Source organism: Pelophylax lessonae (assembly GCF_965119305.1).
Source record: "Pelophylax lessonae genome assembly, chromosome: 3".
In the NCBI taxonomy this organism is placed as follows: Eukaryota; Metazoa; Chordata; class Amphibia; order Anura; family Ranidae; genus Pelophylax; species Pelophylax lessonae.
This window is the reverse complement of record NC_138770.1, coordinates 368,842,955-368,857,222: the sequence shown is the minus strand read 5'-3', so window position 1 is coordinate 368,857,222 and position 14,268 is coordinate 368,842,955. Positions and strand designations below refer to the sequence as shown.

The window sequence follows — 14,268 nt, the reverse complement described above, 5'->3', positions numbered from 1 at the left end:
GAGGAATCTCTGGCCTTTAAGGATCTGGCTGACCGAAAAGCGCAGGCTGTGGCCCTCAATATGTTCACTGATGCGGGTGCGGCGCATAGGCCAGTCTTCACCATTGCCCTGGTTCCGCAAACTCTGAGTGGGCTAAATTTTGCGCCGTGACCTGGAGGTTGAGCAGCTTCCCCCTGCCTTTGCTGAACTGGTAGACCAGTTGGCCCAAGGTCTGCAGTTTATTTGTGATGCCTCTTTGGATGTGGCTCCCCTGGTTTCTAGGCTGTCTGTTTCGGTAGTGGTACTTAGGCGCATATTGTGGCTTAAGTATTGTTCTGCGGACCAGACCTCTAAAAAAAGCTTTGACTGATTTACCTTTTCAGGAAGATCGACTGTTTTGGGCTACCCTGGGTGACATCATAAAGAGTCTCTCAGGGGGGAAGAGTATCTTTCTTCTGCAGACTAGTAAGAGTAAGGAACCTCATTGCAGATGTAGCTTGTCCTTCTTGGCTCATAAAATGTTTTTTTCGTCCCTCAGAGTCCTATGACAAGGGTTTAAAACCTTTCAAGTCCTCTTTGGAAGGTTCCAAGCGACCCTGGTCTGGCAAGCCAATAGCGGGATTCTCTAGACCCGCGGACAAGGCTCCTTCAGCATGAAGTTGCACCCTCACCTGTGTCTGAGGTGGGGGAGATGTCTTTGCTTGTTTCTGGGCCCGTGGGCCTCTAGGTGCAAGACAAATGGGTCCACAAAGTGATACCATCCGGCTACAAGATCGAGTTTTGTTCTTACCCTCCGGAAAGGTCCTTTCCTTCCAATGTGAGCCTGTCCCCGGACCGATTGCAAGCTCTCTTTGGGTGCGATAAAAGACCTGCTTCTTCTGGGTGTGATTGTCCCAGTTCTGGCCTCAGACTGGTTTCAGGGTTTTCATTCAAACCAGTTTACAGGCCCAAAGAAAAAGGGCAAGGTGCATCCGATTCTGGATCTTAAAGCCCTGAACTGCTTTGTGCGGCTACAGAAGTTCAGGATGGAGTCCATTCGCACGGTAGTGGCATCCTACACCGGGGTATTTTCTTGCCTTTTATTGCCATCAAGGATGGTTACTTGCACATTCCAATCTGTGCCTGTCACCAGCGCTTCCTCTTCTTTGCTATAGGAGAGGAGCATTATCAGTTTGTGGCTTTACCCTTTGATCTTGCCTCCGCTCCTGGGGTCTTCACAAAAGTGTTGGCTCCGGTTCTGGTGTTGCTGCATCAGCGGGGAATTGCAATACTGGGTTATCTGGACAACTTCCTCTTGTGAGCGGAGTCCTCTGCGGTTCTGACGGACGACGTGGCGATCACTATACAGACCCTAAAGGAATTCGGCTGGCTTCTGAATTACCAGAGGTCTGCGCTGATTCCATCCAGAAAATTGGATTATCTGGGTCTGACTCTGGACTCCGCTCTAGCCAGAGTGTTCCTTCCGGTGGACAAACTTCAAAAGTTGCATGCTGATCTCCTGCTGTCCAGTAGACGATCATCCCTCTGGACTTGCATGCGGGTGCAGGGCCTGATGGTATCCAGCTTCAAGGCGATTCCATATGAGGTCCCTGCAAAGGGAGATCTTGGTCAAATGGGACAATTGTTCCGAAGTCTCTGGACAGTCAGATCCGGCCGAGCTGGGAAACGTAAGAGTTTCTGGTCTGATGGCTTCACTCTCTGGCTCTTCAACAGGGCAAATTCTTTCTCTGCTTGTATTAGACAGTGGTCACCAGGGATGCCAGTCTGTCCAGGTGGGGGGGATGTCCTGGGTCAGAGCTGTGCTCAGGGTGTTTGGACACTGGACAAGTCCAGACTACCGATAAATGTCCTGAAACTCTGGGCGATCAGGCTGTGCCTAGATCACTGGATGGATCGTCTTCAGGGGTTTCCAGTGTGGATTCAGTCGGTCAGCACCACTGCAGTGGCTTATGTCAATCACCAGGGTGGAACAAGATGTGTATTGGTAGCTCTGGAGATAGCTGGCATTCTACGGTGGGCAGAACACTTTGTTCCTCTCCACCGTGCACATTCCCTGATTGGAAAACTGGCAGGCGGATTACCTCAGTCAGCAGGCATTGGACCAAGGGGGGTGGTCCCTTCACCCAGACGTGTTTCATCAGATTTTTCCCCAGTGGGGCACCCCAGAGGTGGATCTGTTGTAGGGCTGGGCGATAAAACGATACCGATATGTATCGCGATAGTGACATTTTCGATAGCAATAAAAGACTGTGAACGATAAAATGAAAAGTCCGCTCCGACGGGTTTAAGCTTTAAAAATGGCGCCGCCCGTCGCATACATGTCACCGCGCACGTGCCGCTCGGGAGAGGCCGGGAATAGCCGAAATTACACGAGCAGTGGCGGCGCGTGCGCAATGACGTGGCGGCGCCGGGCGGCGCCATTTTTAAAATGAAGGCGCCTCTGGAACAGGTAAGTGAAACAGCTTCACTACCTGCCATTATGCAGGGCTGCGGGCACACTACAAGGGATGCAGTGCTGCGGGCATGGTCTACCTGTACCATGCCCACAGCACTGCATCTCCTGTAGTATGCCCACAACCCCGGATCCTCTTGTACCATGCCAGTACCCTGCATTCTCCTGCACCATTCCAGTACCCTGCATTCTCCTGCACCATGCCAGTACCCTGCATTCTCCTGCACCATGCCAGTACCCTGCATTCTCCTGCACCATGCCAGTACCCTGCATTCTCCTGCACCATGCCAGTACCCTGCATTCTCCTGCACCATGCCAGTACCCTGCATTCTCCTGCACCATGCCAGTACCCTGCATTCTCCTGCACCATGCCAGTACCCTGCATTCTCCTGCACCATGCCAGTGCCCTGCATTCTCCTGCAGCATGCCAGTGCCCTGCATTCTCCTGCAGCATGCCAGTGCCCTGCATTCTCCTGCAGCATGCCAGTGCCCTGCATTCTCCTGCACCATGCCAGTGCCCTGCATTCTCCTGCACCATGCCAGTGCCCTGCATTCTCCTGCACCATGCCAGTCAATCTGCATTCTTCTGCACCATGCCAGTCAATCTGCATTCTCCTGTACCATGCCCGCCGCCCTGCATTCTCACCCTAGGGTCCTTATTTTAAATGGGTAATAAAAAATATCAATAATTATCGATATCGACCGATATGAAACACTGATATCGTGATACAGTTTTCAGCCATATCGCCCAGCCCTAATCTGTTGGCATCCCAGCTCAACAGAAAAATACAGAGGTTTGTGGCACAGTCACGGGATCCTCTAGTGGACGCCACAGACGCTCTGGTGGCCCAGAATCGAGGCAGAAGGGATTCCGGTCATTCTTGTGGCTGCGGATGGGCTCGCAGGTCTTGCTACACCAAACTGGTGTGGCTGGTTGCCAAAGTCCCTTGGAGATTGACTCAGGGAGGACCTGCTGTCCTAAGGGCCAATCTTCCATCCTGCTTTAGTCGCTGGCTTTGACTGTTTGGCTGTTGAAAGCCAAGTGCTGAAAGATAGAGGTTTGCCTGGGTTGGTGATTCCGACACTGCTGAAGGCAGCACGCTCAAAGCGCACGCTAATCGGGCGCTTAGTGCTTCTTGGGCCTTCCGTCAGGCGTCAGCGACGCAGGTTTGCAAGGTGGTCACTTGGTCGTCCGTGCACACTTTTTCACACAATTCTATAAAGTGGGTGTGTTGGCATCTGTGGATGCTTCCTTTGGCCGCAAGGTTTTGCAGGCTACTGTTTAGAGAGTCTGTTCCCTCTTTGGGGGGTGTATTTATCGGGTGTGCTCCAATTCTTTTTGTTGAGTTCCTGCTACCTGGTTGACTAATGTTTAGCCTTCAGAATTTTCTTACAGTTCCCACCCCTCATTTTAGATACTTCTTTGGGACGTCCCTATGGTCAAGAATCTTAAAGAGCTGTGTCCGACAATGAACGAAAGCGTAAATGGGATTTTTGTCTTGCCGTAAAATTAATTTCTCTGTGTTTGTCGGACACAGCATCCATCACCCTATGGAGTTGTTATACTTCTGACACTGCTTTGTAACAAAACTGAGTACTTATAGCAGAGAGGGGTAGTTTACCTCCTGGGACTGCCCATAGGCATAGTCAAGTTCTTTTTTCTGCCTAGTGTCTATTCCTGTAGGGGGCAGTTTAACCCAAAGGTCAAGAATCCTAAAGAGCTGTGTCAGTCAGTGAAGGCAGTGAAATTTATTTTGCAGTAAGTCAAAAATCCCATTTTTCTGTAGTGGCCTTGTGGTCATCTTGGATGAAAGTTAAGTTGGTTTAGGCCTGCCTTGTTTCTGCACTTACAGATCACTGTATTAATGACCTCTTTCCCTGAGTCAAACTGCCCTGCTAAGAAAGTAAGTTACAGGGAAATGTGTAATGTAATGGTATTATGAGTTAGTCTCAATATTGCCTTCGTGTAAGGGTTATTGTTTAGAAAAAGACCTTGGATAGGCTGATAACGCACATTTAGCAAAAAATGCTGTAGTGTCAGTCCACAACAAGACTAAAGGCTAGGTTCGCACTAGTCTGGTTTCATTGCAGCTGCGTTTGCCTGACCCCATCAGCCCATACAATTGAATGGGCTGCTGTACATGTGGGGAATGTAGGTAAAGGTCCCTGCGCCTTTTCCAAATTTGCAGCCGCAGGGAAACTGCATAGTTTCCCAACACGGGAAAACACTCTACTTTTTGACACCCGTTTGTCTGCTAACGGCATCAAGTTGTTGGGGCTGGAAAGCATGTGATTTACACGCAGTCCCGCACCTGCCTAGCTTAAGAGCTGACTGCATTTTTGGCAGATCAGCGGGTGTATTCCTGTACTTTGCAGGGTCTCTAAATGTGTTAATTTGGGGATGTACTGCAAATGTATATTTTTTTGCCTTGACTTATGTTTTTTTTTTTTTAATTCAAACATTTATTGTTTTTTTCAATACATTACATATTAGTTACATAAAATACACAAAACATTCAATACTCTCCCGGCCTCCCCCCCCCCCCCCCCCCTAACCCCACCTCAGGTGAAAGGACAAAACAACAACAACCAAAAACAAAAACAAAAAAAAAAAAGTAGGTTTGTGAGATTCCTTCCTCTGCGTTCCTCAGATATGCGAGGAAATTTACCGTGCTCTATGCTCCAAAAAAAAAAAAGTAAAAAAAATTTGGGGGAGGAGGGGGGATGCATCCCCCCCCCGACCCCACCTTCAGTGACATACATATAAATACCACAGCATAACAATCCCCCAAACAAACCCCCACCCCACAATGCAAAGACTCGTATATAGATTACTAAGCATCACCCCCTCTTCATACCTCATATCCAAAATCGCAGTGCAAACAAGGAGAAAGAAAAAAAAAAAAAAAAAAAAAGGGTGAAATAAATTTGTGATTCCTTTTCTCTACGTTCCTCAATGTGCAAGGAAAATTGAGCGTGCACCGTGCTCACTTATAAATACTACATCAAATCTGTCCCCCCACCCCGCAATGCAAAAAATCATATTAAATTGCTAACCAACAGCCCCTCGACATACCTACCAACATCTTAGTGTATAGAAAAAAAAAAAAAAGGGGGAAAAACCCCCACCACCCCCACACCCATGAAGGTGGGAAGAGAAGCCGTTCTCCACTCACAACACAAATCATATCATTTCCCATACATTCCATGGATATTGCCCCACCTGACTTAAACGTCAGGCCTCCTAAAGATCCTTCCACTGACACTCCGCGAGGGGGGGGGAATCGGGGAGGAAAAAAAAAAGAGGGGGGAAGAACCCCCCCCTTCTACTCTCTGACCCCCCCCACCAGCCCCTCATAGTCCCCTTCCTACTCCCCTGTCCGACTTCTTCCATTCCCCGTCACCTAGGCTTCATATTTTCATATTTAACTTATCAATCGTAGATATTCCTCTGAGCACGTGAATTGTGACCATGCTTGCCATCTTAGCCTACATCGCTCTTCCGCACACGTGCGCGCAGCTGTTAACATTTCCATCCTATGAATTTCCCTAATTTTGGCCACCCATAACCGCAGTGTGGGCGGCTGTGTTTGTCTCCATAGTGCTGGTATGCAGGCTTTTGCCGCATTCAGTAGATGCAGCAATAAAGAGTTCCTGTATTTCTTGAACGAACTCCCCGTGCCATGTAATAGACATAGCACGGGGTCTTCCCGCACCTTAGTCGAGGTTAGGTTCTCTGTTATACGGGCCATCTCATCCCAGAAACTCTTTACTGCTGGACACGTCCAAAAAATATGCACCATCGTTCCACCCTCCTCTCCACATCTCCAACACCTATCTTGATGTTTCCTATCTATTCTATGTAATGTCGCTGGGACGCGGTACCATCTTTAAAACCTATAAAACCTTATAGCTGATCTCTTGGTACCTGCTTGCTATCGAAGCCTTATGAGTCAATCTTAAGAGTTTGTTTGTTGCTGATTAAAGGAGATTTCTAACTCTCTTTCCCATGTTTGCAGGAATTTAGGTGGTTCCAAATCTTGCGATGTCCCCAGAAGTGCATATATGTATGATAGTGCATGTGGTATTCTATCCTCTCCTCTACACAAAGTCTAAAATGGAGTTAGGGGACGTGGGATATATCTCACGACATATCTTCTGCATTTGTTTTAGATAATGTCTGATCTGGTAAGCGCTGAACGTATCTAGATTTCCTTCGGGCCATGCTAGCATTTCTGTTGTCGTTGGTGGTTCCCTGTGGGTCCATATGTCACATAATCGTGCTCTACCCCCATTAATTAGACCTATGATTTTAGCATTATCGCTCCCTGGGGGGAAGTTTATGTTGCCTGCCAGGGGAGTCATTGGTGATATTGTTGGTGCCACCGATCTATTCTTTTGTGCTTTGGTTGCTTCGCTTAACGTTGCACCGATCGTCGGGTGTACGTGTATTTTATCATCTTTTGATATAGGGGTCCATGGGGCTAGGGTAACTGAGGTGTTCATGGCCTTCCTTTCCAGCTGCACCCACTGTTTGTAGGTCCCACTACAATGCCATTCCATCACTCGCGTCAAATGCGCTGCTCTGTAATACCGCAACAGATCTGGCAACCCCACTCCTCCTCTCACCTTCGGAAGGGTTAAGATCTGCATCCCTATTTGCGGAGATTTTCTGGCCCACACAAAAGTTCTGAACACTGCCCTAATTTGTGTAAAAAATGTCACTGGTATTGCTATCGGAACAGCCTGAATAGCATACAGTAATCGTGGTAATGCGTTCATTTTCAATGCGCTGCATCTCCCGAACCATGACAGAATAAGTGTCTGCCATTTTTGTAAGTCTGCTTTGATTGATTTTAGAAGTGGAATAAAATTTGCCTCAAACAGGTCCTTCGGGTCTGCTGTAATGTGAATCCCAAGATACACTATCGATTTATTACTCCACTGAAAAGGAAAGGAAGATCTCATATGGTTCCATCTAGTCCCTGATATAGACACGTTCAATGCCTCCGACTTCGACACATTAATTTTAAAGTACGATACCTCTCCATACTCTCTAATAGCTTCTAATATTGATGAAATTGATCTGTCAGGATTTGTTACATAGAAAAGCAGATCATCTGCATAGGCTGCAACTTTGTTGTCCCCTACCCACTTGTGCCCCCTCTATTTCTGAGTTTTGGCGAATTTTGCACAATAAGGGTTCCAGAGCCAAAATAAAAATCAGTGGCGATAGAGGGCAGCCTTGTCTGGTGCCATTTTTTATCTGAAAGAAACTCGAGCACCAACCATTCACCCTCACTGCCGCCGTGGGGATAGAATACAATGACAGTATACACGTCGTCATCCATTCACCTAGGCCTAAGTGTGACAGGGTGGCCCGGATGAAATTTCAGGCCACCCTGTCAAACGCCTTTTCCGCGTCTATTGAGAGCAGCATCATCGGGACTCTCCGTGATCGCATATTATTTATTACATCAATTGTTCGGATAGAATTATCCCTTGCTTCTCTTGTGGGGACAAAGCCGACCTGATCGTAATGGATTAGTTGTGGTATATATGGAAGGAGTCGATTTGCCAATATTTTAGAGAACAACTTAGTGTCTAAGTTTAATAAAGAGATTGGGCGGTAGCTCCCGCAAGCCGCAGGGTCCTTCCCCTCTTTATGGATCAATGTAATTATAGGCTCTCAAAGAGTCTGTTGGCTTGTTCCCTCCCTCCCGATGTAATTTAGATGATCTAAAAGGGGGGTCTTTAAGCTTGGAAAAAAACTGCTGATAATTTATCAGTGATAATCCATCTGGACCGGGGGCCTTGTGTGGTTTTGATTGAGAGATAGCAATTTTTAGTTCCTCCTCTGTTATCTTCCCCTCTAATACAGATACCTTATCTGCATCCAGGGATGGCATATCTGTAGTTTTGATATAATTGATCGCCTCCTCAAGGCCAGCCCCTCCCCTATCGGCTGATTCCGAGGAGGCGATGTCATATAACTTCTGATAGAATTTGCTAAACTCTTCCGCAATCTCCGATGATTCGTATTTCATTTGTCCCCCACCTGTTTGAATTTGTGCTATTACCGTCCGTTTCTGGGGACCCCTTAAGGCTCTGGCTAATATGGCGCCAGGTTTGTCCGAGTATTCATAGTAGTGTCTCTTTTGTGACACCAATGATCTCATGGCTTTCTCATAAAGTAGCTCATTAAGTTTTTCCCTGGCCGCAGTGAGGGGTAGTAAGTGTTCCATCGCCACTGACTTTTTATGGGTGGCACTTAATACTTCTATCTGCGCTGATAGCTCCGAGATCTTCCCTTCCTTTTCTCGTTTGCGTTTTGCTCCCATTCTAATTAACATCCCCCTAATGACACATTTATGAGCCTCCCATATGCTCGACGGTGCCACTTGTGGTGTTTTATTTTCCTGGAAATACTTTGTTAATTCTGCCTCTCTCTGCTTTTGTCTCTACTCCTTGCACCAACGATTCGTTCAGTCTCCATGATGGTGGCTTTACCGGACCTGCGTCAAAGTCAATTATGATATGGATTGGGGAATGATCCGACATGGAGAAAGAGCCAATCTGTGAAGCTATTACTCTAGACAGATCGCCCCGTGAGATTAGGATACGATCTATTCTAGAGTACCTATTATGTACCATCGAGAAATAGGTGAAGTCTTTTTCACTAGGATGCATGATGCGCCAAGGATCAACTTAATTGAGAAGTGTGATTTCCCTGCTGAGTCTTTTTAGTCGGGCATATGAGAGGTGTGATGTGCCTTGTGAGGTATGTAAGAGTGGCTCTGGGGCGTAATTAAAATCCCCGCCCATAATTTCCAGCCCTTCTTGAAAATCTAACTACTGGTGAGACAAGCGTTAAAAATTATATTTGATTATGGTTAGGGAAATACACATTAATCATAGTAATCAACCTTTCCCCTATCTTACCCTTTACCATCAGGTATCTTCCTTGTGGGTCAATGCGTGTATCTAGAAATGTCCATGGTACCACTTTAGCTATCAAAATGCTAACCCCCTTCGATTTAGGGATAGGGGAGGGGGCGTGATATGACCATGGGAAATCCTTATTTTGTAATTTTGGGGTTGCCTCCTTTTTAAAATACGTTTCCTGGCAAAAAACTATCTGTGTATGGTTACGTCTCAGATCTGTCAGCAAGCGTATTCGTTTTTTAGGTGTAGACAATCCCCTAACGTTCAGCGAAGTAATTTTGATTTCCGGCATTTTTCTTGTCCTGGATAATTCCTCCCAATTTTGCTACTTTAATTCCGATTTTTCTCGCCCCACTACCTTCCTTCCTCCGTCCCCAACAGGCGAGAATAGCTTCGAAGGCTTCACAAGGTCTGGGACTACCCGAGGTCGCTGGGCTGGTCAATCCGTGCGGAGAGACCCCTGACCTGAAAACGAAATTAAAAAAAAAAAAACACCCCTCCCCCCCACGAGGAAAAATTTGCCTCCCCTTTTCCCCCCTCCCCGCAGGAGTGTCAGTGGACCGTGATCCTATGTGGTCGACTCCCGACCATGCGTAACTAGACGCAACCTAATTGGGTGGGCGATTCGAGGATTCGCACCGTGAGCAGGAAAAGATCAAACAAAACCGGGGGCATCTGTTTCTCCTTATAGATTTACAAGCAAAACAAAACTGAAAAAAGAAAATGAACAAGAGAATACTGATGCAACCATTCCCTCCAGTTTAAGACGAAATAAAGAGAAAATAAACACACCGAACTCTGTAGGTCCGTGTACCCTGGGCATCCGCCCCTATATTGCTATCCCTAGGAAGGATTGGGGGTCCCTGTATATTAATCACCTACCTATTCGCATCTATAGCAATTTTCTATGTCAGAACCCCTTTCCTATTATGGTTAATATGCTCATTATTTACTCCTCAACCCTCCTAGCTACATAATATCTGGCAATCCTCCTCCCTTTAGGCCCCCTCCTTCTCCAAAATATCTCCCACGTTCCCCGCGTAACCTGCTCTACGCCTCCTAATGGCTTACTGTGCCTATCTAATCAATATTCCATGCTCATAGGGCCTGTACTCTCTAGGACCAGGCAGAAAAAGCATCAGACTACAGAAAAAAATAACAATAAAAAGAAAAAGAAGAGCACAAAAAGTTACTGCCCTTAAATACCATATATTACAGGGTGATCATGATTCCCCAAATACCCCTGGACCCCCAGCCAGCCCACATCCTACACTGACCGTGAACCCAAGGTAAACATAAGTTAAACATGTATGGCATAATGTCACTGTTCCTGCAAAGATATTCCCGGATTTTTCTTAGGCACTGGGGGACCCAGCCAGTCAGGAACCCGGACTGGCTGTGTCTCCAAAAAAGAAAAAAGTCCTGGCAGTTGATCGGGCCAGCGTAACGTGAAAGTCAGTTCCCCCTTCATGATTTTTAGATGGAATGGGTGACCCCAGTGATAAATAGCCCCTGCCTTCCGGATTTCCTCCAGTAGGGGTTTCACCGCTGCTCGTATTCTTAAAGTATTCCTCGATAAGTCTGGTAAGAGCCGGATCATCGAGCCTTCAAACTCAAAGGGGCCCCTATCCCACGCCTTCCTCATTATTTTTTCTTTAAGTGCATAAAAGTGCACCCTGGCCAAGACATCTCGTGGGTATCCCTCCCCCATACTCCGTGGGGCCCTTACTCTATGGACCCTGTCCATCTCGATTGTCAATTGGGGTCTGTCCAAGAAGTTGTTAAAGATCTCGGTAATCTTGGCTAATAGGTTGGGCCCATCCACTGTCTGTCAGCCCTCTGAGGCGTATGTTATTGCGACGATTCCTATTTTCAACGTCATCTTGCTGCAACTGAATCGTGGTTAGCTGTTTGGCAAATAATCTCTGGGATGACTCTATACTCTCCACTCTGTCTACAAGCTGGGCCTGATCTTTTTCCACCACCTCTATCCTGCCATCCATTTTCTGTATTTGGCCCTTTAAAGAATTGATTTCATTGGTTAATGAGCTTACTATCGAGGCAGCCATTGCAGTCAGGTCTTGTTTCGTGGGCATGAGGGATAATAACTCTTTCCATTCCAGTGACTGTGCAGGTAAGTTTTGAGGTGGGGGGGATTGTGATGTTGGCTGTTCAACTCCCACAGCAGCCATCTGCTCAGGTGTATCCGCAATCTGCTGCCCCTGGGTTTCCTTACTGTTGTTACTGTTTTTACTGTCTTTCTTTGCTCCTGTGTTTCCTGCTGTACCAGCCTTTGTTGGTGCCATCCTAGACTGTTCCTCCACTCTCTCGCACCGAGATCCCCTTAGAAAATAAGCGGAGATATCCGTGGACCGGCCTGGTCTCTTTGTATTGTGCAGTTCACTAGTCTGCATGGGGAGTAGGAGGGGGGGACAGACTTTTACCGGCATTATAGCCCTTTTCCTCTATCCCTCGTATGCCTGAGTGGGTCTGTTCATGCTTCGGCCCTCCCCTTTCTCAGACCCCCCCTGTGTAGTGATGTATTCGTCCACCAAGGGAAAACAAACAGCCGGAGATATAAAAGTCTCTGGACTCACCAGGGCCAGCGCCGCCGTCTCTCCGCTCCGGGTGGAGTTCTCTAGGCTTCCAGAGTACAACCTGGCCGTCCCGTGTGTCTCCACTCCGCTCTGGGGAAAGGAAGCGCCACTCTGCCCTGCGATTGTGCCTTTCGGGTACGAGTCTCGGGCAAGTCTGTCCCGTGCTCTGTCCTCTATCTCGCGTGGAGTCTGGGCTGGATTCCTTTGGTGCGGCTTCTCTCTGGCGTGCAGTGTTTCGCCACGTGTGCTCCCTTCCGGATCTGAGGGAGGGGGATGCCACTCGCTCTCTGCTGTGGGCGGATGTCTGCCTACGGGTCTCTGGACTCTGCTACGATCCTCCTCACGGCGTCATCCTCTAGCTCCACCCACTCTGGCTAGGCATTAAAGAGTTGACTTATGTTTTAAAGTAGAACTATAGGCAACATTTTTTTTTCAATTTTGGGTAGAGTATGTGAGGGTCAAAATTGCCATCTGTGTCCCATTTAAGAGATTTATCTTCCCTTTCTGTTCCATAGCCAAACAGGAAGTGAGAAGAAATCCTTGCAATTTTGGGGAATCCCTTGGGGGTCTCCAGGTCACCAGAACTAATGTCCTCATGAGAAGAATTCCCCTGTGTTACTTTTCTGGGGCCAACCCCAAATTCGAGATTTTACTTTACTTTCACTTTTAATGATGTTGGTAAACAGGACAAATAGAGAGGATGAATCTCCCTAATGGGGGCACAGGCAGAAATACAAACTGACAGGTGTGCTAATTCCCTCTCTACTTTATCCTAAATTTAAAAAAAGTTATAACATTATTCTTGAATGACTCCTATCCTCAGGAGCATATGCTTATCTTTGCTCCACCATCACCACTCTTTAGCCCTGGGAGCAGAAAGGAAATACCAGGCACTCGTATGTATCAAAGAGCATGTTGCTCACTCCATAGGACAGCACTGGGTCAATTAGCATTGCCATTTGTGAAGTCCATAGAAAACTATTCGATGATTTGTAGATTACCCCAGTACTATCTATTTCTACCAATGGCTGTATGGGGCAGTAGGGGAGTAATTCGAAAGGTACGTTTATGCTGCTGTGGAGGTCTATCGTCCGTAAAATTCTTGCTTTGCCCAGTACAGGAGATCACTGATTTTATTCATAGTAAACCTGCTGTTAGAGAAATAGAGCCAAAATGTATGTGCATGTGGTGCACCAAAACCCCTATGGACTATGAAGGGAGAACTACAGTGAGATTATAGCTATATGTTGATATAGAAGATGTTGGCAGAATGCAGTTTTGCAGAATACACTCTGTCCCTAAACAAGTTTTCTAAAAGTTGTTGGAGAAATATGACAGCTGTCACTGCTGACCTCCTTCAATACATGTTAGTGGCCTTACCATTATGCAAATAATTTTCCTGCTTTCTGAATTGCTGAACCAGAAAATCAGAGAAAAGTCAGAAATATTTATCTATATACTTATTTCAGGTCAAAGATGAGAAGTATTGATGTTTTCATGAATGAGGAGCATCAGTGTCTTGTTTCTGTCATGGCAGGACATATTGAAATTAGTATAAACTTCACGTTATTTAGTAGTATTCTGTTTCTTACTTTTAGGTTCTAAGGCATTAAAGTCGTTTAGTTTACCTGTATTAATGGTGTGTTTCTGTCCTTATGATTTCAGGTATATGATGCTGATTGATGGAAAAAATGAAGTATATATGGTTGACAGAGACAACTCAGTATTTCATGTATCGAACCTTGAGTTCCCTTTTCGAAAAGATCTGAGAGTCCATTTGACCAACACGCTTTTAGATGGGGTAAGTATGTATTATGGTAGACTCTATATTATCAGCGAGGAGCATTGGATTTTTGGGCCATCAAGATGCTTATAGGCGCCTGTGTATGATTTGTTTTTCTGCTTATCGGTAAAGGAAACTGCGAAGTGTGCTATTGCAATTTGATTACTGATTAACCTGAAGGTGCAGTGAGACTGCTAAAGTAACACGATGGCAATCAATACTTGGAATCGTTGCACAAGATCCCATAGGCAGCATATACTGTTCCAAGTATTCCAGTAGTAACAGAAATATTTGCAGTGCAGCACTCTTGTAGATTGTAATTGCATTTTCAGTTTTTTTACAGATTCAATTTTTTCTTTTTCAACTTTATTATGAAGGTCGGTAAGTTTTTCACTGGGATGTTGCCTTTTTTTCTGGAGTTATATGTATCTAACAAAAATTAATGTGAAAGGAGAGGCAGACCCAAAACAGGCTTTCTCTTTAGGCAATATATCATATCAACATTGAGTGAG

General features: G+C 46.3%; 1 protein-coding gene across 1 annotated transcript in view; it reads left to right on the top strand.

Annotated features, from left to right (window-relative positions):
- Positions 1-14,268, top strand: part of RNGTT (RNA guanylyltransferase and 5'-phosphatase) — a 641,023-nt gene that overhangs the window by 236,780 nt on the left and 389,975 nt on the right. The window contains exon 9 of the mRNA XM_082249686.1: positions 13,639-13,774. Coding sequence (XP_082105812.1) covers positions 13,639-13,774 — 136 coding nt within the window. The remainder of the gene's footprint in view (positions 1-13,638; positions 13,775-14,268) is intronic.